This window comes from Streptopelia decaocto (assembly GCF_964273445.1).
Source record: "Streptopelia decaocto genome assembly, chromosome: 1".
NCBI classification, from domain to species: Eukaryota; Metazoa; Chordata; class Aves; order Columbiformes; family Columbidae; genus Streptopelia; species Streptopelia decaocto.
Window position 1 is genome coordinate 131,248,457 of NC_138663.1, and position 21,649 is coordinate 131,270,105.

Consider the following 21,649-nt stretch of genomic DNA (forward strand, 5'->3'; position numbering starts at 1 on the left):
ATATTAGTTAGTTTTACTTTTCTTTACCACTGCACCAGCAGTGATGGCCATTTTCTTTGAATAACAGACTCCTTATCTTCTTCCTAATTATGCAGAGATCGTTTATTTAGCATCTTTCCCCCTAGTATCATGTGCTTTGAAGGTATACTGAAACCTTTTTCCTATACTTAATTTGTCACTTCATGATGATAATGACCTGGAGATGTCTGTTTTATTGGAAAAACTCTACTGATGGATTGCACTTCTTACTAGGAACAGTGGATCCTTAACTGGATTTTAGACAAGCACTGTCACTATCTAGTGCTGGGCAGCTTCTTGTTTGCCTTGCAACTCTGGCAGTTATCCATAAGTCACACATTTGGCTGCTCATAAACTCTGGACATCCATCTACACACACTTTAGAGAAAATTAGTATCTTATTTCAGCAGCTGAAAGGAAAGTCAAGTAAGGCCGCATATATCACTAATTTCTTAGGGGTATATTTTACTTGCACTGCACTGCACTCTGGGAGATGGTAAAAAATTATTTTAGATTGAACAGAAGGCGGCATTGTACATCTTAAACTGTGGTTACACAGTGATTGTCTGTGCTGGGGTAGAGAATATGGGAAAGGGGTGTTCCCGTGGAAACACACATATATCTGGTAATGTACACATTCTCCAGCCCTTCTTCCTTACCTGGAGTTTTCCATGTGTATTGTAGGAGGAAAGGAGTGTTTTGTCTCTGCCTTCAGACCACAGATGTCCCTGGCACTGCTCACCTGAAGTTCTAAGGGTCAAGCACACTGGCAAGTTTACTTAGTAAAGTGCTGCTAACGTACTGCTGCCAGTGACGTTGCTGCAATGCCAATAATTCAGCAGAGGGTCATGTGAAGTCGAAAACAACAGTGGATCAGATCATCTGAGTTTACTGACTCAAAAAAGTCCTGTGTACAATTCAAATTCTCTCTGAAAATAAATAGGTGCTTTTTGCTTAGAATAGGACCACATATTTTTACAAAATCTTGCTCCACTTTCCCTGATTTTACTTCACTGGACCTAATTATTTCAGGCAAGTGACAGTTTTAATCATCAAGAAACAGTTTTCATTGATACAGCAGCAAGGTATGTCATTCTGCCAACAAAGATAAATTCACTGAGTGTTACGGTAATTAATATGTACATTGGAAAACGAGATTTTTCATCCACCTTTAATGAGCTATTTTTAGCACTACAAGTATTTCCTAACCCGTAATAGGAGAAGATTTAACCTTACCTTGTCAAACTTAACAGCTAGATTAAAAGTGTTACAAGAGGGGGAATTCCAAGTCATCTCAATCATACAGCACCACGTGAAACAATTATATTTGGTTACCCTTTAGAAGGATATGTTCTTGAGGGATAACTTTTATGTACTGCTCCTCCAAACATGACTACATTCTGATTGTGCTTCTTTTGATTTTTAAATAGCTCACACAGCTATAGCCTTTGCATATCTCTAACTATAAATGACAGTATTATATTTACACACCATATTCTTGGAAAAAGATTTTTTTTCCTTAACTATCCATGTTTACAATGTAAGACAAAACAAATTAAAGGCTCTTCTCTAACATAATGGAAAGTTATCAGAGAAGATTTTGTACTTTTTACCAATAGAGATAATATGCAATGCAAAAGACTTATTTGAAAAGAATGAAGAGAATAAAACTAATCAAACCTCTTTTAGTTAATACGCAAACTTGCACTCAAAGCAGCACATAAAATACATGAACCTGATTCAAATTTATGAAAAGGTTTGGTTTTGTGTTTCTGAGTATTGTATAGATTATAAAATGAATGTAATTTACTACAGAAATACAACAGAATCCTCCTCAGTTCCCCACCATTGTGTCAGTGTTGAAAGTGGTCTTGATGTTTATGAAACATTGGGCCCCAACACACAAATTAAAGCATATGAACAAACAGGTCCGATGCTAGAAGCTGAAATACTTCACTTTATTCTAAAGATGAAAAACCGGGGCAAGACACCTGACTTATGATTTAAGTTAAATTTGCAAAACATTTATGGATTTAAGAAAACCAGTAGACAACAGGTGATAGTTTTTATTATTGTTCATTTTTTATTAATATGAATATCCATGCTTTATTCTATAGAAAGGAAATTAGAAAAATGAGAAACAACATATGGCAGTGATTCTTCTGGTTTTTTGTATTGTTGTTTTTTTTCTTTTACAGTTATGAATACCCGTGCTTCATTTTACAGAAAAGGAATGACTCCTGTCCAACTCTTTAAAACAACCAGGGAAATACTTTGATGAGTCTTGCATTTCATAGGCCACAGTCCTGTCCCTTCACCAACATGCAATGAGATCATTGAGAAACCATAAAGCCTTATCCATTGGCATGGAGCTCAGTTTCCTTCTATGTAACTTTAAATTCCTTAAGAATACCAATGACACATGACTTACTGTAAAATAAAGAGAAAAAAACCCAAAAACCAAACCACCACCACATTAAACAAAAAAGAGCTGGACAAATGATAGGGAGAAGATAAATATACAAGTAGACAAGGCAAGGAAAAAACCAAAGAAGAGTATTATTTTGGCAATTTCAAATTTATACATAAAAACAGAGCTAGCATAAAAAAATCCTAAAACATGAAAAGAACTATAGTGGAGAAATCAGCTTTATTTCAAGCAATGTAACACAGCTCAAACACAGAATTCTTCAGAAGCCTTAATGCAAATCTTACTCAGCGCTGCAAGTAACCCAGCAATTTGGACATTCATAGGAAAAGTCATAGTGTTAAAAACTTCTAGTAGTGCTAAAGAGGTTTCAACCTACTAGTGTATACTTTTTTGGTGAGCACTGAGACAAGATTAGAAGCAAGTCTGTTCATTTAAAAATACGAAGAATGCGTATGTTTATTTTATACTGCTAAGAAAAGGATAAGAAAGAAATGGTTGGTCTTGCTTTTTCCTCACTTTCAGGATGTCTAATATAGGTCCTCATTAATCAGCCCTTTTAAATGTTAGGTATATCAGATGACTTAAGACAGATTGGTATTCATCGTGAGCGTCTTTCCATGGTATGATTGGAATAGCAATGTGATTGTACAGGAGGTTATGTTTCTTGAGCATTGGGGGTTTCCTGGATGACAGGAAAGTAGTCATAGTTCACAGAAATTAGATGTATGTACAAAAATCCAAACCAGTGAAGTGTATTTTGAAATGTCAATTAAAAAATAAAGGAAATAGAACACAGAACTGAGAAGGATAACAAAGTTTTTGGCATTAGAATACATATGAAATATGCTATGAATACATATGAAATTTTTGGTGGAAACTGCTTATATGTGCTTTTCAATCAGACATACAAGTAATTTAAAGTAAGAGAAGCTAAAACATCCTATGCAAAATCACATAGGTATTACTTGCCCTTAAGTTCTGCAGAAGATTTTGTGTTCCAAGGATGATGGTCCTGATTTAGAGGATGACTCAGCTCCCAGGATGGAAACCTTTGTGAGTTTTTCTTGTGCGTGTGTTGAAACAGATGAGAACACAGGAGTAACTGAGGAGACAGCTGATGGAGTGCATAGGTCAAGAAGAAACAGATAATTAATGAATTGTAAAAGCAATTCAGTATTTTAACTGTGTGCAGCTGAAACAGCAGAAGGAGAAAATAGAACAAATATTTCTAACAATTTGGACAATGATCTTATGAACAAAGAACTCTCTTCATTTACATAAATTATTGCCTGAACTGCTCAGAGTAAAAGAGCCAGATGATCAACATAAAGATGTCTGGAGAGGACTTAGTGTGGTTTGTGAGACTAAGTTTTAATGGGGGTAAGACATGAAATACTTTTGAATGGATTTCTTCTTTATAGTGTACTAACATGGCTGGTATTTAGCTACTAATAACCTGACTGACCAGAGACAGCGAACTGAATCGCTGATAAAAAAAATGTTAAATTCATAGAAGGTTGATATTTAGGTAAAAATATATAACAATAATTTTGGCTAGAACAGTGTGTTATGAGAGTCAGTGATGACACAAAATAAATGGCAGATGACTTCCAGAGATTCAGTGTACCTACTTGTTCATGTAACTCATTTTTCCTATCACAATTGTTCATATTTCAGATTCTTTGAGGAAAAAGAGATGGAGTAAAACAAGACATAAAAAATTTGTATTTTTTCACCAGGACAAAGCATTTTGAAACTTAAGTATTTCTATAGCATATTTATCTAAGAATAGTTGGTTAATGTAAGAGAGTAGCACACAATCAGCTGATTTGCTCATGGCCCCAACAGTCATGGATATAAGGCTTTTCATAACCTGTGTCAAATTTTAACATAAATTGGGCAAACTCCGTAAAACCAGAACAAATTGGAAGAGATACTGGACTCAAGTTTTGTATGTTCTATATGACAAACTACTAAATTGCAGGCAGGCTGCAAAATGGGTCTTTACACTGCAACATTATAAATCTTCATGATGACTTCCATTTACACATGCTTTACTCAAGTAGCTACATGACAAATTTGAACTTAATGACGCAATGACTTCCAGTTTTATACAGCTCTGCTGACTATGTACTTCAGCAAAACTACTGCGAACTTGAAAAATCAACCACTGCTCTCTAACCTGTCTCCCAGATTCTGCACTAAGGAATTACAGTTTTATATTGCTGAAACTACTGATTTTAGTAGAGTTAACATTTGTATAATAGTGGAATAAAATTGCAGAGGATTGTAGATATCTGCTGAGAGCCCTGGAATAAAGATATTGTCCAATATTCAAACTAGCTGGGAATCAATGAGAGGGAAGCAGATGGTATAAGGAAAAGGTTTAAAAATAAAACCAAATGTACTCCAGACTGAGGAATTAGAACCTCCCAACAAGAACATCATTGTTCTTCTCATGAAGACCTCAATGGCTAATGACTTGTTGTAAAGCAAGTCCCCTCTCTCATCTGCATCATGAAGACTTAAACTGCTGACCTCAGGACCCAGAGGCACACTGGAAAGGTGACCATAATGTCAGAAAAGTGAGGCTTTTTTATATCAATTAAATAATTTGAACTGCTAGAATATTTACTGGACTAACAGTAAATTCTTAGTGCTATGTATAGGGTGTAGTAGGGTGCAGGGTAGGGTGTGTATTCCTGTGTCCTGGCAGGTATCTCATTTACAGTAAAACAAATGAATTTTGGGCAGCCCAGGTGAATCAGGATCACTAACGATCTGAGGAAAGCCAAGAAACAGTACTTATATCACTCTGTGATCTGGCTGCAACTCACTCCAGGCACACCTTGCCTGGGTAGGTAGAAGTCTCTGTGGTGCAAGCTGACCGATTGCTGAAAATCTGAGAGAAAGGAGAAAATAGACGGCAGCCTGAGCAAGGTGATGATAGGTGGACACTGGATAGAAGCCCAAAGTTTGCTGATACTTGTTTTAAAAGCCTCTGATCATAGTCCTGGGTGATCTCTGCTCCTTTCTCTGCCCAGCCAAGTACAGATTTTGTTTTTATTATGGCTTATCTGTAAATGACAAAATCAGGTAGACTGACGAGGAATCAAGGAAGGACTGCCCACTCTGATCCATTCATCTTCCTCTCTTTTTTAGAAGAAATGGCTGAGCTGAGGGAATGGCATATTCACCAGGGACTTAGTCTTTGAGGTGAAGATTCTTGCAAATCACTCAGTTCCTGCAGTGGCAACTACCCACTATGAGTGGATGTGTACCACTGTATGAACTTTAAAAGGAAGACCAGAATTTGAAAGATTGTATCATCTGGATGATCACAAGCCAAAAGCAAGCAGAGGTACATTAGGAGCAGAAAAAGCTGTCAAAGTGTGTTCAAAATTTTGTATATGGTAGAGACAGACAAGCCCTGAATTAGGACCAGGGTGCATTTAAAAAGCTGTAGTGGATGTCCTGGATACAAAAATGTATTTAGGCCTATAGATATTGGCACAGTATGGAATGAGCTAGCAACCCATATGAGGGAGGAAGTGATCTAGGGGACACTAAATAATAGTAAACAAGAAAAACAAACAAAGAACCCATGAATGTGTATGACTTAGAGGCTGTTACAGCTGCTATTTTTATCAGCATTTACTCTCAGTGGCAGAATGGGGATGACAAAGTAAAAACAAACAGAAAAGTAGTCCATGCAGGGATGCAGTGGTAGGGAATACTGTAGTAAGAAAACAGTCAGACCTAGCACAAACACATACATGTAAACAACATGAGAAAACTGGGGAAGTGATGCATTACTGGGACAATATATCCAACAAGCCCCCTACCAGATTACTAACTGAAAACTGGCATAAGGAAGAAGCAATGAATTGCTTACGCCTCACCTTTACAGGCACTGAAGTACAACTGGATCATTGGGGATGGCCTGCTGTCCCAGTGGAACTAAAGGACAGGTGGAAAATTAGGAGCCTGGATGTTGTCTGAGAAGATAATATAATGCAAAAAAAAAAAAGAATATTTGGCAGAGGTTGTGATCTGTGCAGTGCAGAAGGCTATTCTGATCAAGCAGGCAGAGGAAGAGAACAAAGTGCTAACAAACAAAGGAACTGAATATTCAAGCAGGAGAAAGCAGAACTGCTGTGAGAAGTGTGACTCCTGAAGCATGATGCCCTGCTGCAGGAGCGGACCACACACGTGTGAGAAATATCTGCACCAAGTGGCTGGTTAAACTAAAATCAGATTGGGCAGTGATATCAACCATTTCTTGAGTAGGATCAGGCAACTGAATCCAACGTCCAGGGAGAATTTTCAGAGAGAAACTAAAGGCTCAAAGAGGTTATCAAAGAGGAGGGGTATTTGAAACTGAGGAACACTGACTGAGAGCCACCAACCCTTAAACTCTAATGGAATTGCGATCAGAAAACTAGAATTTTCCCATATAATACATTATTGTAATTAGTATCTTAAGGTGAAAATTTAAATAGAATTGTAAAGATTGCTATTTGACTTAAAATATAAATGTTCAGTTTTTTGTTACAAAGAGACAGAACCAAAGCAAAACAAAAATAGACGGAGTATTACTGAAGTTATCTAATATACAAAGTAAATTTTCTTACCAGATACTAATGAAGTAGTTGTTTCATTATTATGTACTTTAATATAAAAGTATTCAGGAAACAGAAATGCAGTTAATTAACCTGGATACCATCAGAAGTTCATACTGAGGGAGGTGCTTTAGCCTGGATAACTAAGATAACTATTAATATTTGCTTATCTTCCATAGATAGCATAGTATAAGCAATGCCTTCCAAATGTATGCATACTGTAAGTTGCACATTGCTTAGTTTACTGAATATTTTTATTATGATATATGTATACAGGAAAAGTGAAAGCCATACTACTGTTCTTTTAACTCAAATACCATGGCTGAGTTTAAAACAAGAGCAAAATACAAACATAGGTGATAAATAGACAAAGGATCCAACCTAGAAGATTCATCTCCAAGAGAAAACCTGTTTCTCTGTGTGACGACAGATGTACTTCTTGGTAATCTGTGAATACCTATGTTCCTCATAAAAATGTGTGTGTATGTGTTCACTCAACTGCAGCTAATCAGGTAACTTTGGAGATCTGTAGCTATAGCATTTCTGAGAGGAGAGATGTGCTTTTATGAAGATGGCTTATTGAACATGATAGACGTTCTTCATGGTCTCTTTAAGCAGATTCCAGAAAAAACAACTCAAGACATGTGTGGAGGGGTTTCTGTTAGATGGAGATTTGTTACTGAACCAGCCAGGAATTTCAAGGCCAACTCAAAGGATGAAAACAGGACCTGCAGTGGGAGAGAAGCAGCTCTACAATAACAAGGCCTCAACGTGATGTAAATCAACAGACCTATCAGCAGTGACACTCCAGCGCACGGACAGCTCGTGAGCATAGATGATATCCAATCAGTGAATGCATGATTGGAGCGTGGACGCATGATCAGAGAATAGTTGCATATATAAGGAGGTTTGTTTCTGTAATAAACAGCTCTAGAGTGATTCACATTGAATCGGAGTGCAGAGTCCTTTATTCACTCCAAGAGACATGCATTACATACGTCAGGATATGAGTTTTCATGGTTTTGAAAACTGCTTAAATCAGAATTTGCCCAAGATGTTATTATGAAATTGCTCCAGTGATTTTGACATTATCTATGTAGGATTCGGTTATGTTCATATACATGCAGAAATCACATGAACTATCTCAGTGTGCAACATGCCAAATGATAGGCACACATGTAATGTAAAGATGCAAATTACATCATTATTTTAAAAGTAAGACTATGGTCTCCAGCGTCTTCAGAAACTTGAACTTAGCTGTACACCCTACAGTTGTAATTTTATTTGTTATACTAGCTTCAGTGATTGTACAATGGTTATACTTCATTAAACCTCCAGACCCCGAAGTGTTATCATCACACAAGACTGCATTGGAAAAAAATTATTTTCAAGAGCCATCACTCAGTCCTGTTAAGAAGTTTGGAGTCACAGGAGAGTTTGCAACATTTCTGCTGGAGTCATGTAACAATCAACCTGCTTTTAACAGACTCTCTATCAACAAGGGTAATTTTAGCCTTGTACACGTCATTTTTTGCCATTTCTCGCCAAATCCATGTGAGCTTGTGTCTGTGAGTGCTGCTGGGGGAAAGGATTTGAAAGCCCCAGGCAGTCCCTGACTTACCAACAGCATCCTTAAGGTCAACTGCATCGGGGAGAGGCTGTTGTGCAGTTGTCAGACTTCAGCTGGGAACTTCGAAATTGAGGAGGGAGACACCCGCCCCTCCCATGAACATCGGTCTGTGTGTGGCAAAGACCTCAGGAGGCCAATGCCTTGTTATAGCACATATGCTCCCATCTGCCTGAGGAAGACTTGAACTTTAAACCTTAGGATCTAGCGGCACACTGGGAAGGGAGGCATAATATCAAGAGAAAAGGCATAGGTGCTAGAATGCTTTCTATATAACAATTTAAATTGCACTGTTAATAAGAGTGGAGTTTTTTCATATGAACCAGATAATTTGGACAATTGTGCTATTAAAACATTTACTGGACTAACTTTAAATCCTTAGTTTCATATATGGTGTTCTCTTCTGCCTATAGCAAGATTTTGAGTGTAGCACTAAGGAACTTGTCCCTGTCCCATCTTTCTCTTCATTCAAAACCATTGGTCACACCTGAGAATCAATTTGCTCAACTGCCACTGACTGCCATTAAAAACTAAACCCCAACTAACACTGCCAAGATCTAAAAGACTGTCTGCAGAAAGCATTCTGGGCTTTCGAAAGTTCTGCACTTCACAGAAAATTCACACCGGATTCATCTGCTTTTCTTGTGGTGAACTCAGTGCACACTTAATTAATGAATGCAACTTAGATACTATTCAGCTTTTTGAAAACTAATATAGTTCTACATATATTAATGAATTTCTATTGACACAGCTGTCAGAGCACTAGCAACATGCATTTCTTCCTTTCTTCTCACCTCACTTGACCTCCCCCAGGATTAGCTGTGTTACCGTCTGAACAAATATCTGGCAACTTCATTTTCTCTTCTGAGAAAAAGGCCAGACAGCCAAAATGCCTGTAGAGTGTCAGGGAAGAATGTGAGACTACGCAACCAGCCTTCAAGAGACCTCCTAGGTAAGATTATTTCTCAGGGATTTTAGGAAAGGCCTGGCAATGAACAACAAGAAAGAAAAATTCATGCTGAAGCTGTGGCGTTCCATTCTTAATTCTAAGTGTTTGGATATAAACCATACAATATTTGGCTAGTGTTAATAAGTCGCTTGTTTAATAGCAATATATAGTTAGGGAAGCCCACTGCAATAATAGCATAAATGTTCCTCTGGAACAACTATCCTGGAGAGCACAAGCTACTTATTTCCTAAATGTTAGAGATAAGTACACATCGGTAAGGCAGAGGTGACACTTAGCAAATGTTGTGGAGATGGCATTAAGGAGAGAGTCTCAAATGTTTTATGTTCTCTCAACACATAAACACATACGCAAATACCAGGAAATAGCAGTATTGGCAGTTGTACAAGACTATTATTATTGGCAATTACTTTCGAAGTAAAGCATACAGAAGGCAAAAATACAACAGAGTATACACAAAGTCCAAAAATATTATGATATTACTAAAGTTTTCCTGTATTTTGTATTTTTGAAGTGTTTCACAAATTCTTACTTGAAACTAAAGACTTTCTGCTAAATTAAACCCTTTTTTAGTGAGACTCATAGGCGTTTTCTCTACAAATATTGTTCTACATCTGCTGATATTTTTAATTGGTATCACACTTTGAAGTGTCTTGATTACAGTGTAAACAACTATGAAAGATATTTACATTTTTTGATACTTTTATACAAAATAAGGATGCCAAATCATAATAATACTGCAATATTGTGAAAGCAAGAAACAGCCATTATCTAGGACTTTAAAGTTGTTGGGATGTGTTTTCATTTTGCTCTGCATGGTAAGTGCAAATGGCATCCCCATCACGTGTACTTACTGGGATTTGACAACTCTGAAACTTGCTTTTTAGTATTTCAGATTGTACATTAGTTTTTATTTTTAAAGATGTGTTGTTATTTAAAGCTCCTGATAGCATGACGGGAAAAGGTAAGACCTTAAGTGATAGTTTCAGTGAAAGATGAAATCTCCAAACCTAGAAACTAATTAATGGATATACTAATGGATTCTTGGAATGTTTGCTGCAATTTTCAAGGATATGTGCTTTGTTCTTCGTATGTATAGAAGTGCAGTTTTACCTATGAAACTGTGACATGCTGTTGAGGTCTAGCTTTAGCAGCAGCTGTGAAACACTGACCATTTCTTTTCTCTTATGTGTCTCACCTTGGAGAATCCAAAGGAAGGGATAAGTAGCTTGTTTAATTCCCATTCCAAATATTTGACCTGTCTAAGAAGACTACTAAAAGAAGTGATGATTAAGAAGTTAACAGATTTTTTTTAGAGGGTTATTTTTATTGAATCTGAGTGACAACTGTGCAATTAATTTCCTATGGATTCTTGAATAAGTAATAGGGTGTCCTGGTTTTGTTAAAAACAAGTTTATCTTTTAGTGAATTTGCCTGTCAGCTAAAACCTTCTTATTAAATGCACTCTCCTGAAAGGTCAGATATATGTTTTGGTAGACAAAGCAATGGAATGCGAGGTCATTGATAAGAATGGATGCACATCTCGCAAGAGGGGCAACGAGAAACACGTGACCAAAAACCATTCACATGATACTTCATATAAAAGTGGGAGATCATGAGGATCTCGTCCCTTTTTCCTTATGACCAACATTAGGAGAGGACCTTGTGAGTCATCCCTGTGAACTGAGTCCTAGTGAAAGACTGAATCCAGTTCCGATTGGATGCAGATTCCAGTCCAGGACTTCGGGTGCCAGCCCCACATCTGCTGGAGCAGTTGCCGGGACTTTCAAGATTGTTTTTGTATATTTTGTATTATTTTCTCTATTTTTATTGGTATCATTAGTAAGACATTTTTAATTTTTCCAACTCTCTTCTCTTTGTCCTTCTTTCCCTCCCAATCGCCTGTCCTTAGTGGGAAAGGGGGAGAGGGAGGGGCTGAAGTGGGAGGACAGGGGTTAACAATACATCTGCCACAGTTTTATTGTCACCTCACAATCAAACCTCAACATAGGGTTAAATATAGCTGAGCAATGTGGCAAAATAAAATATTTTTGTTTCAAATTTTGAACTCCATTTTGTGTTATGTACTGAACATGCAGAAACCAGTCCAAATATGGGGAGCTGGAATGTGTACCGTAACATGCTCAGATGTCTGACACCTCTATAAAGGACACGGGGAATCCCTCAAGAATTCATTCTTGTGGAATAATGAAACCTGAATCTTTTTGAACAGCTGCCTCTTTCCACGGGAATGTCTTTTCTTAATAGTGCCCCTTGTAGGCTGCAGTATTGGCACAGGGTAAAGACAGCTGATGTATTCCTGTGTTATTCAGTCCTTACTCAGACTACTTCTCATCTTTAAGACATCAAAAGGTGCAATGCCGATAAAAAAATGCTTAAAGCTCCTCACATGCAAGCAACCAAAGTGGGCCATTCACACCTAGATGTAAAAAGGCTTTCAAGAAAAGGGAATTGGGAGGAGTTCTGACTGAAATTATGACAAATATTGGATATAGCCATTAAATACTGAATTTAAACATCCACAAGATATGCCATGTGACATGTCACTTTAAGAGATCAGTAATTCTTAAATGTTCTCAACAGTAGAGTTAAAGAATATCTTGCTGTCTTTGGTACTTGCAATCTCTTCTCAATTGGATTAAACTAGGAGTCTAGACTGCCCACAGCTAAAACAGAGCACGGTATTTGGGACCCCACTGCAGCATCCAGGTATGTCTGTTTGCAATGCCCCATTTATGTCTACATTGGAAAAAAATTAAATGGGCCACTGGTCTCTTTTTTCTCCCTGCAGGCCAGAAGCAAACCCTCACAATATTCCCGCTCCAGGCAATCTGAGAACCAGGATGGCAGGGACCATGCTCTAACTCATGCATGTTACGCATCTCGTAACAATCTCGTAGCTGTGAGATTGAGCAGTCTAGAGACCAGCAATAGTGCTTGACAGCTGTAGTACAGAATCCTGTACCTCAGAGTTGAATCTGACAGGTCTGGGACCCTGTTGCAGATCCAGGCAAGGACCAGGGACCAGGTCTGCTCTGAGCCACTTGGCTTAGAAGCACCTGGAGCTCAGGAACTGACTCCACAAGAGCCAGTCAAGACCAGAGACCACACATATTTCTTCTGGCTCAGAAACTAACAGACACCATTGATGAGGGAGAATATGAATCAGTGCCTTAATGAAAAAAGATCTTCTCCTAACCAATTCCTACAGTTTAGCATCTCTGTCAACTTTTGCAAAATAAGTGCAAAATATTATTGCATCAAGATGGATGTACTGCATGACAAGACTAGCCATTTTTATCTTTTCAATGCTTCTCAAATCTTGAACATTCTTTACTCCAAACCTTTGTTTTCTACTTAAACTTTGCATATTTAAAAAAATCTAAATTGATGTTATAATAATTATAACTGTACAGTTACTGCTCAGCATTGCTATTCAACATTTTGAAGTATATAGAACTTCAGCATGAGCATCCTTTGAAACGCTATTTTTGAGTGGATTGGTATACTGCAGCCTTAGTCGTAACTGTGTGCCAGATATATGCCTTAGACACCAATGCTATATGATTCACTGCTCTCCCCCCAAAAAAGCACTTATTACAAACAGTTCTCCTCCTATTTTTACTGGCAGCAGCTGCTGCCAGCTTTGTATCAATCTCTGACGAATGCACAACGACACATTCAGCTGTTGGGACAATATTCGTTGTCTGAACTGCCACTTTTGCCTCAAGGTAGAGGACTAAATAGCAGCATCCTGAAAGCCAAAGTCAGCCTTTGAGTCTCAGCTAGCTCACAGTGTAATAGATGATCACAGTAATATATGCCTTAGTATCTTTGAGTTACTTGTGACAAAGCAGACAGATAAGATCATGCCCAAATTGTAAACTGGAACATTAATTGATACAAATGCTACGGTTATCATTTTCCCAGTTCACAGAGTTAAATACAGCATTTGGGCTTTATCTATTATAGAGATAGGCTATTTGCAGAATATAACTTCCTGAAGTTGAAGGTTGCTTGTATGTGAGGCTGGATACTGTGTTCTTTCCACTTAAAATCTTTCAAAGGAAGGTTAAGAAAGGGTCCCAGCCTTCAAGGAACCAAACATCGCAGCTATATTCCTATGTTTACATAAATAGCTAATGCTGATTTATAAATCTCTCATGTTTATGCTAAACAGCTCATAACGACACTGTGAATTTGCCTGCGCTTTCTGACAACAAAAACCAAAGAGACTGTGCTAAAAGTGAAGCTTCTGTTTCCTAAGCTCATGAATTCAAAGGCTGCAGGAATGGCCCTCCTACCTCCACTGCAACAGCAGGCAACCCCTCCAGTACTGAACAGCTGGAAGCCCCAAAGCAGCAGCACAGGTAACATGTAACCATTGTAAAAAACACAGTTCCTGTATCTTGATACTCGGGTGGAATTTCTCGCTTCTCAGTTTGCCAAAATAGTTAACTGTGAGAATGAGTGACACACTTGCAAAAGAATACGATGTGCGTAGTATGATTTGAGAAGTAAAAATAAGATTATAGAGTTGTCAAACTTTGGTTTAGTACAGGCACTGGAATCACTGCCATGCAGAAAGTTTTGAGAAGCACAGGTAATTTTAAAACAAGTTTTTCAGTCTCCAGTGAGACTGAAGAAATGGTGGACACTGGAAAAGAGACAGAAATCTTGCTTTATCAGAGCTAGATGACATAGGTAGTTCTGCTAGAGCGTAAACGCTGCTGCTTTCAAAAACTAAACAAAAATGGCTTAGGCCTTCTGCTGGGGCAACTTCTACAGCAAATAGTATTTCCTACTCATTCTTAGGATGGGGAACACTTGTCACACTCTGTAAGGAAAAAAAGGATAAAAGTACTTGGATTTTTGTGTGTGTAGTTAGAAACTACTGCAAAGAAGGAAGTATAGCGTAGTTAGATGTGCAATGTTTATGACACAAATAATTATGGAAACTTTCACTGTAGCCAGTTTTGGGTAAAGTAATAAATAAATTGCTAGTGTTCATTACACATTGTGCTGTTAGTTATCTGGCAGACAGGAAGGGGAGGCAGCACTAAAATTCAGAGGAAGCTAAGATAGGGGATAACAGAGGATAACAATTTAGGAGATGGTTGTGGAAACGAGGTAAGGTATCTAGGAGCTGAAAAGTTTATAAACCGTGGCTAAAAAGCATTCAAAAGAGGCCTCTAAATAAACGGTCTCACTACATGTCTAAACAAAGCAAAATTGCTGGACCTTAAATAAAAGTGCTAAATGCTGGCCTAGAGGCATGGTCAGGCTAGTGATTAGTTGCCTTGGATATTTGGTGGCCTATCCAAAAACGAGACATGCTGATATTAAGCCAACAACTTCTCCTACCTGTGCTATTCAGCATTTAGAGCTGCATTAGGATCAGCTGAACTAATCTTACTTTGTTTAGGATTTTTTTTAATGTGTCCTGTAACGAGACATTTTGCTTTGCAGACATGGTGTTTATGAGAACTCATGGATGTCCCCGGAGTCTTGTTTTGCTGAGCTTGTCTGTGAGCACGCCAGCACCCTATCAAACAGACGAGAAATTTATTCCAGCATTCACGATGACACCAAATCTGCTGGGGTGAGAGCGGCTGTGGTGTGGGGTTTTTGTGTGTGGGAACGCAGAGTTCACCCGGCAACAGACACACTGAAAAAGACATCAAAGAGACACTAAGAAAACAATCTGGGGACCGCCGAGCGACGGCAGACACCCCCCCTCCTGCCGGCTCGCCTCTGCCCTGTCCTGCCGGGGAGCTCGGCTGTGACAACCACTTTTAATTCCCTCTACTGAGGGGGCACAGCTCGTCCCCTCGCCTCACCGCCCGGGCCCTCAGCGGCGGCGTAGCGGGTCTCCGCTCGGGGCCGCGCAGTGCGGGCAGCCGCGCTCCCCCCGCATCACGGGCGCTCGGCCAGCGGCCCAGCCCCGGCCCGGACTCACCCCACGGGCGGCCGCCTCCGCCCGTTCCGACACTCCGCACCGTTTTATGGAGAACGGCTCTTTACACCCCACCCCTTCACACCTTCCCACTATCACCCCCCGACCGGCAAAGCGCCGGGATACGAAATCAAACCCCTCGATCGTCCGCGCCAAGGGGAGGCAGGGACAGAGACCCCCAATACTTCCCTCTCACCCCCCCGCCTCCTAAGGCACCCAGAGCCCCAACACCACCGCACCGGGGAGGGGGTGGGGTATTGGGGGGGAAACGTAGCGCGGTGCGGCCCAGGCGGCTGGCACGGCGAGCGGGGAGGGGCGGCGGAGGCGGCCGCCTCCCGGCCCCGGCGGGCTGCCCCAGCCGGTGGGCGGCGCCGGGCGGTGAGAGGCAGGGGGCGCCTCGCCCGCCCCGGCCCCCCTCCGCGGGTGTATATAGAGGCGGCGCGGCACAGCGCGGATCCCGCGGCAGGCAAGATGGCGGCCGTCGGCAGCACGCAGCCCCCGCAGCCGCCCAAGCTGCAGAAGCTGCTGGAACGGGACCCCTACCTGGCCCCCTTCAAGACGGACTTCCAGCGCAGGTATCGCCCCGGCCCGCCCGCCTGCCGGCGGCCTAGGCCTGCGCCGCGGGGAGGGGAGCGCCGCCTCGGCACGGCGAGGGGCGGCGGGCGAGCAATCGGCGACCGCCCGCCTCTGGGGGCGCCGGGGCGGGCGAGGGGAGCGGCGGGGCGGGCGGTGTCCCCTCCCCCTCGTGGCGGAGGCTGTCCCTCAGCCAGCGCGGCTCCGCTTCCCGCCCCGGTGCCGGGGGGTGGGGGACGACGAACGGACCTGGAGCTGGAGGTTTTGCGCCGGTCTTTTCGTCGGAGACGCCTCCACCGCGGGTGGAGCCACCGCCGCGTCTTGACGCGGCTTCCTGAGGCGAGTAGGGCGGGCCGATGCGGGGAGGCCTCCACCGCGGGCCTCTCCGCCGGTGTCGCCAGCCTTGTGGCCGGCCCGGCCGTCCTGCCCCGTCACGTCCTCCGCAGCCTCTCCGGCGCTTCAGGCGTCTCCGTTGCCTCCCTTGGGCCCGCCTAAAAGCGGCACCGCTTCGTTACGGCCGGGATGGGGGGGTCGGGGCTGGTTCACAGGCGGGTCTGGCCCTGGGAGCGCAGGCAGGTGCGTCCCGTGGGAAGTCCCGTGGAGCGCAGGCAGGGAAGCGCCGTGGGCAGCTTGTGAGGACGGTTACCCGGGCCGCTGTCACTAATAAATAAAAATGTTTTTCAGTGCAGCTGTGGTAAATTGTAAATAAACTGCTCCTGAATCTCCTCTTTCTGGACAATTTTCCTTTAGGTGCATTTTTCGGAGATATCCCTGAATCCCTAGCTCAGCTGTTCGTCAAAGCTACAAACCGTAGAGTACTGGGGTGTTTGATACGTTGGGTTTAGATTGCGGTTTTTTTTTTTTTCTCTGACTGGGATGGGTGTCAGGCCTGGACGTCTGTATCCTACAGAGGCAAACTGCTGGCCCTGAGAAACTGCCGAAACCTCACCGGCCATTTGAAAACAGGAACTGTGACCTTTATAGTGCAACTTTGTTTCATTTTACTAGCAGTCCTCTGATTATCAAATCTGCAGTACTGACCAATGCCCTATATCTGAGACACCTGGAAAAGTCGATGGGTGTGGGAGGGAAAAGAGAAATTTCTATTATTTTTTTCTTAAGTATTTGGCTTTTTTCACTTTATTACATTACACATAGTGCTTTTGACTTAGCATTACCAGGTGTCCTGTTGGGTTCTGGCAGAGCATAGAGGTAAGGCTAGATCTTGTAAAATAGGATTAAGGATTGAGTAAAGTACTAGGCTGATTTACAGAGCATTTTCTCAAACTGTAATCTCTTAATGATAGAATAACTGAGTGTTTTTAAACAGTGCTTCCTGGCAAGCTTCTGGTAATGTATGCAGTGCTGTAAAACACCTAATCTTTCAGTGGGGTACCAGGGTGTAGGAAGTAATAAGTAGGTGTATCTGGCTCTTAATAAAAGCTTTCATTAAAACGTTTGGGCTTCCAGAATGTACCTGACATCTAAATGGGCACATTGTGGTATTTGCATTTCTGAAAATGTATGGCTGTGCTGAACGCAGTGAGTTTGCAAGACTTGTGTGTACTTCTCAGGTTCATCCATCTTCAGTGTGGAACTTCAGATGATCCTGTTTGTATCTTGTCACTTTGTGGCTTCTGAACCTCAGATTGGTTCATTAACATACAATTATTGTGGAAACCTTTATACTGTTGATTAGTTTAAAATAATAAAGGAAAACTTTTGTGACAGCCTGTGATAAACTGAATGTCTTATTCCAAGCCCAAACAACAAGCCTGTCCTCTTTTATCCTGTGGATGCTGGAGAGTGCCAAGGGGGAATCATAGAATAGTTTGGGTTGGCAGGGGACTTCCAAGGTCATCTACTACCACCTTCCTGCCATGAGCAGGGACATCTTCAACTGTATCAGGTTGGTCAGAGCCCTGTCCAGCCTGGCCTGGAATGTCTCCAGGGATGGGGCATCTATCACCTCTCTGGGCAGCCTGTGCCAATGTTTTGCTACCCTCATCTTAAATTTCTTTCTCATGTCTAGGCTGAATCTCCTCTCTTCCATTTTAAAGCCATTAGCCCTTGTCCTGTTGCAACAGGCCTTGCTAAAAAGTCTGTCCCCATCTTTCTCACAGGCCCCTTTTAAGTGTGCTGAAAGACTGCAATAAGGTCTCCCTGGAGCCTTCTCTAGGCTGAACAACCCCAACTCTCGCAGCCTGTCCTCATAGCAGAGGTGTTCCAGACCTCTGGTTGTTTCTGTGGCTTCCTCTGGTGCTTCTCCAACAGGTCCATGTCTCCATGTAATGAGGGCTCCAGAGCTGGATGCAGAACTCCAGGTGGGGTCTCACCAGAGTAGAGGGGCAGAATCACCTCCCTCAACCTGCTGGCCATGCTCCTTTGGATGCAGCACAGGGTATGATTTGCTTTCTGGGCTGTGAGTGCACATTGCCAGCCCATGTTCAATTTTTCATCCACCAGTACACCAAAGTCCTCCCCTGCAGGGCTGTTCTAATCACTTCATCCCCCAACCTAACTTGGTACTGGGGATTACTCTGACCCAGGCCCTTGCTCTTGGCCTTATTGAGCTTGTTCACTTTTCAGGTTTGGCCAGGTCCCTCTGAATAGCATGCTGTCCTTCAGGAGTGTTGACTGGACCATTCAGCTTGATGTCACACACAGACTTGCTGGGGGTTTATTTGATCCTACTATTGATGATGATACTAAACATTAGTGGTGTCAGTACAGATCCCTGATGGACACCACTTGTCACCAGTGTCCATACAGACATTAAGCCATTGATCACTACCCTCTGGATGTCATCATCCAGCCAATTTCTCATCCACTGAGCAGTTCAATCTATATCTCTCCATTTTAAAGAGAAGCATGTTGTGTCAGACTGTGTCAAATGAATAGTGTAAGCACACAGAAATGTGCATTGGTGTCTCCACGCAATGCTCATCCCAACTTCCATGAATTGTGATTCAGTCTGTTTTTTAATCCCTCCAGGTTTGTTTTTATCTAAGCCTCTTGCATCAAGAGTGCCCAGGAGAAAGGAGTTTGCAGAACCAGTTCTCTGGGGTGTTTTGAGCCTCCAGTATGTGGATTTTACTTACTTTTCTCCAGTTCTTGTGCTGAAGGAGGTGGTGAACAGCCCTGACCACTCTGTTCCCTGGGTCCATGAAATCCTGAGTGGTGCAGAGCTGTATGTTATTTGTTCCAGGCTGAAGGATCCTGATGTGTTTAACTGATCATTATATGAAGGTAGTCAACATGTCTGATCCTTTGCTGTCTGTCATGTGTCTTTCCTGACCCTTTTTTGAGGTGGGAGTTAGAATAGAAAGCAGTTTTTTATTTGCATACTATGTGGATTAATACAGTTACATAATGATATGGCACTTGCATAACTAATACTTCAAGTAAAGTATAAAGCAAAATAAACCTGGTAAGCTGTCTAGAAGCAGAAATGTATTTAAATCTATTTACCTTTGAAGCTTCAACCATGCACACAAGATGGCACATATTAATGTTAAATCCTACTGGCAGTGAGTTCTTACACCTCTAGAAAGGTAGCAATTTTTTCAGATGGTGACTTAAATGTTGATTGTGCATTTGTGGGGCCTCTCATTAAGTAACCCAATGGATCAGACGTATACTATCCATAGTGTAGGAAAAGCTGTGATGAGGCAATCAGGAATATGTGCTGTTGAGCAGATCAGTGTATTAGGAGCGGATCAAAACTGTTAACTGCTGCCATGACCTCATCACAGGTGGGGCAGGAGGACTAATTCTAGATATATATTTGGTATTAGCAACTCCTTTACTATTCTATAGTAGAACTGGTTTGAAATGACACCACTCAACTGCTGAACAAGTAACAATCTGTTCAATATTATTTCTGATACTACTGGCTGGCTTGGCCCCTGATGCACTCAGCTAGTGGCATTTTTTACCACTTGACTAATTTAAACAGCAAAGATACAGGTAGTCTCTCAGTTCAGAAAGTTGAGTTATTCCTGGCAAAGGGGACAGGAGGCAGCTGTTGTGCCTGGCACCCTATAGCACCAAAAGTGGTTTACTTGCTTCATTTAGGAAGCTTTGGGAAAGAACAGGTGAAACAGACTTGATCAAATGCAATATGTATGGATACTTTTACTGTAGTAGTCTAATTTTCTTCTTAAAGTTTGCAATGATGTTGACGTAATATTAAACAAAATAATTAAGGACTGATGGGAATATTCTAGCTTATTGCTATCATGCTGTGTATTGCCTGGAGAAATAAAAATTGGGATTTCGACAGAGGATTAAGGATGCATGAGAAACAAAGCTTTTTAAACATTTGTCTGTGGAGATCTTTATACTATGCCGTGTGCAAAAACATATAAAAATAGTCTTCCCTTGTAACAGTATGCTCTTCTACAGAAAGGAAGGGAAATTAAAGATTTAGGGTCTATTCTTGGCAGTGATATCAGCAAGTTGTTGACTCATCCTTTGGGCTTGAGTCTCTCCACTGTTTTATCCATAGCACTGTATTAGTGTAGCCAGATTATTGCTAGTGGAAAATTTTATAACTGTGCATGACCGTTGTAGGATGTGCAGTTAACCTGGTTATGATGGTTTATTCTCACACTTGAAGCAGGGTCATTCCTAGTGTTGGATTGGGTAGCCCAGGACCTTGTTGGGTTGTGCTGAATCACTGAGGATGTGCTTCCCCAGCCTCTTTGGGCAGCCTTTCCCAGTGTTTGACTACCTTCATTGTGAAAATTTATTTCTTAATACTGTAACTTCCCTTGCTGCAACTTTGTTCATTGCCTCTGGTCTTTTTTTCCTGTGTACCTTGCAGGAGGGCCTGACTCATTCTTTGCTCTAGGCACTCCTGCTCTATCTGTCCCTTTAGATAGCTCAAGACTGTAAGTGGATATTAGCAACCCATGCCTCCCCAAATCAGCTTTTTCATCTCTAATCTGAAGAATCTAAGCTCTCTCAGGCTCTGCCTGTGTGCCATGGGTAGTAGAAGGCAGACCAGGAATAAGAAGCTAGATTTGTACAGAGGCCTTAGCTTGTCCGTGCTCACCTGTGCCTTGAGCAGACACAGGTCTGTCTTGCTGGAGTTCATATCTACCAATTCCACCCTGTGCTGTGCCCCTTCATCCCCAGAAGGGTGACCATGTCTGCATGGTAGCATGCCTAATATTGAAATATTTCCACTTTTTTAAGGGGAATGTGCAGGATAAACAAGCTTTACTTACAACAACCTGGATTCTACAATGTAATATAATTATACTGATTCACTTTGAGAATTGCCATATTTGTGATGAAATGAATCATGGTGTTGCCTCAATTTCTGTAAATTTTCCTTTTAGTTTCGAGGACTCTCTCCTTTAACCTTTTACAAAGTGTAACTTCCTGCTTTAGACAGCTGACTTTTTTCTGTTTTTTAATGAAGCAT

At 41.4% G+C, this 21,649-nt stretch overlaps 1 protein-coding gene and 1 long non-coding RNA gene across 4 annotated transcripts in view; one reads left to right on the forward strand and one right to left on the reverse strand.

The window, feature by feature from the left end:
• Positions 1 to 2,102: 2,102 nt before the first annotated feature.
• Positions 2,103 to 16,936, reverse strand: LOC309441190. The gene is made up of 4 exons (XR_014184343.1): positions 16,186 to 16,936; positions 15,051 to 15,354; positions 6,352 to 6,447; positions 2,103 to 3,563 (listed from the first exon to the last, which is right to left on the reverse strand). It is a non-coding gene; the product is annotated as an uncharacterized lncRNA (long non-coding RNA).
• Positions 16,013 to 21,649, forward strand: part of GBE1 (1,4-alpha-glucan branching enzyme 1) — a 161,045-nt gene continuing 155,408 nt past the window's right edge. For all 3 annotated transcript variants that reach the window (XM_082055387.1, XM_082055388.1, XM_082055389.1), the window contains exon 1: positions 16,013 to 16,217. In XM_082055387.1, coding sequence (XP_081911513.1) covers positions 16,114 to 16,217 — 104 coding nt within the window. In that variant the 5' untranslated portion in view covers positions 16,013 to 16,113. The remainder of the gene's footprint in view (positions 16,218 to 21,649) is intronic.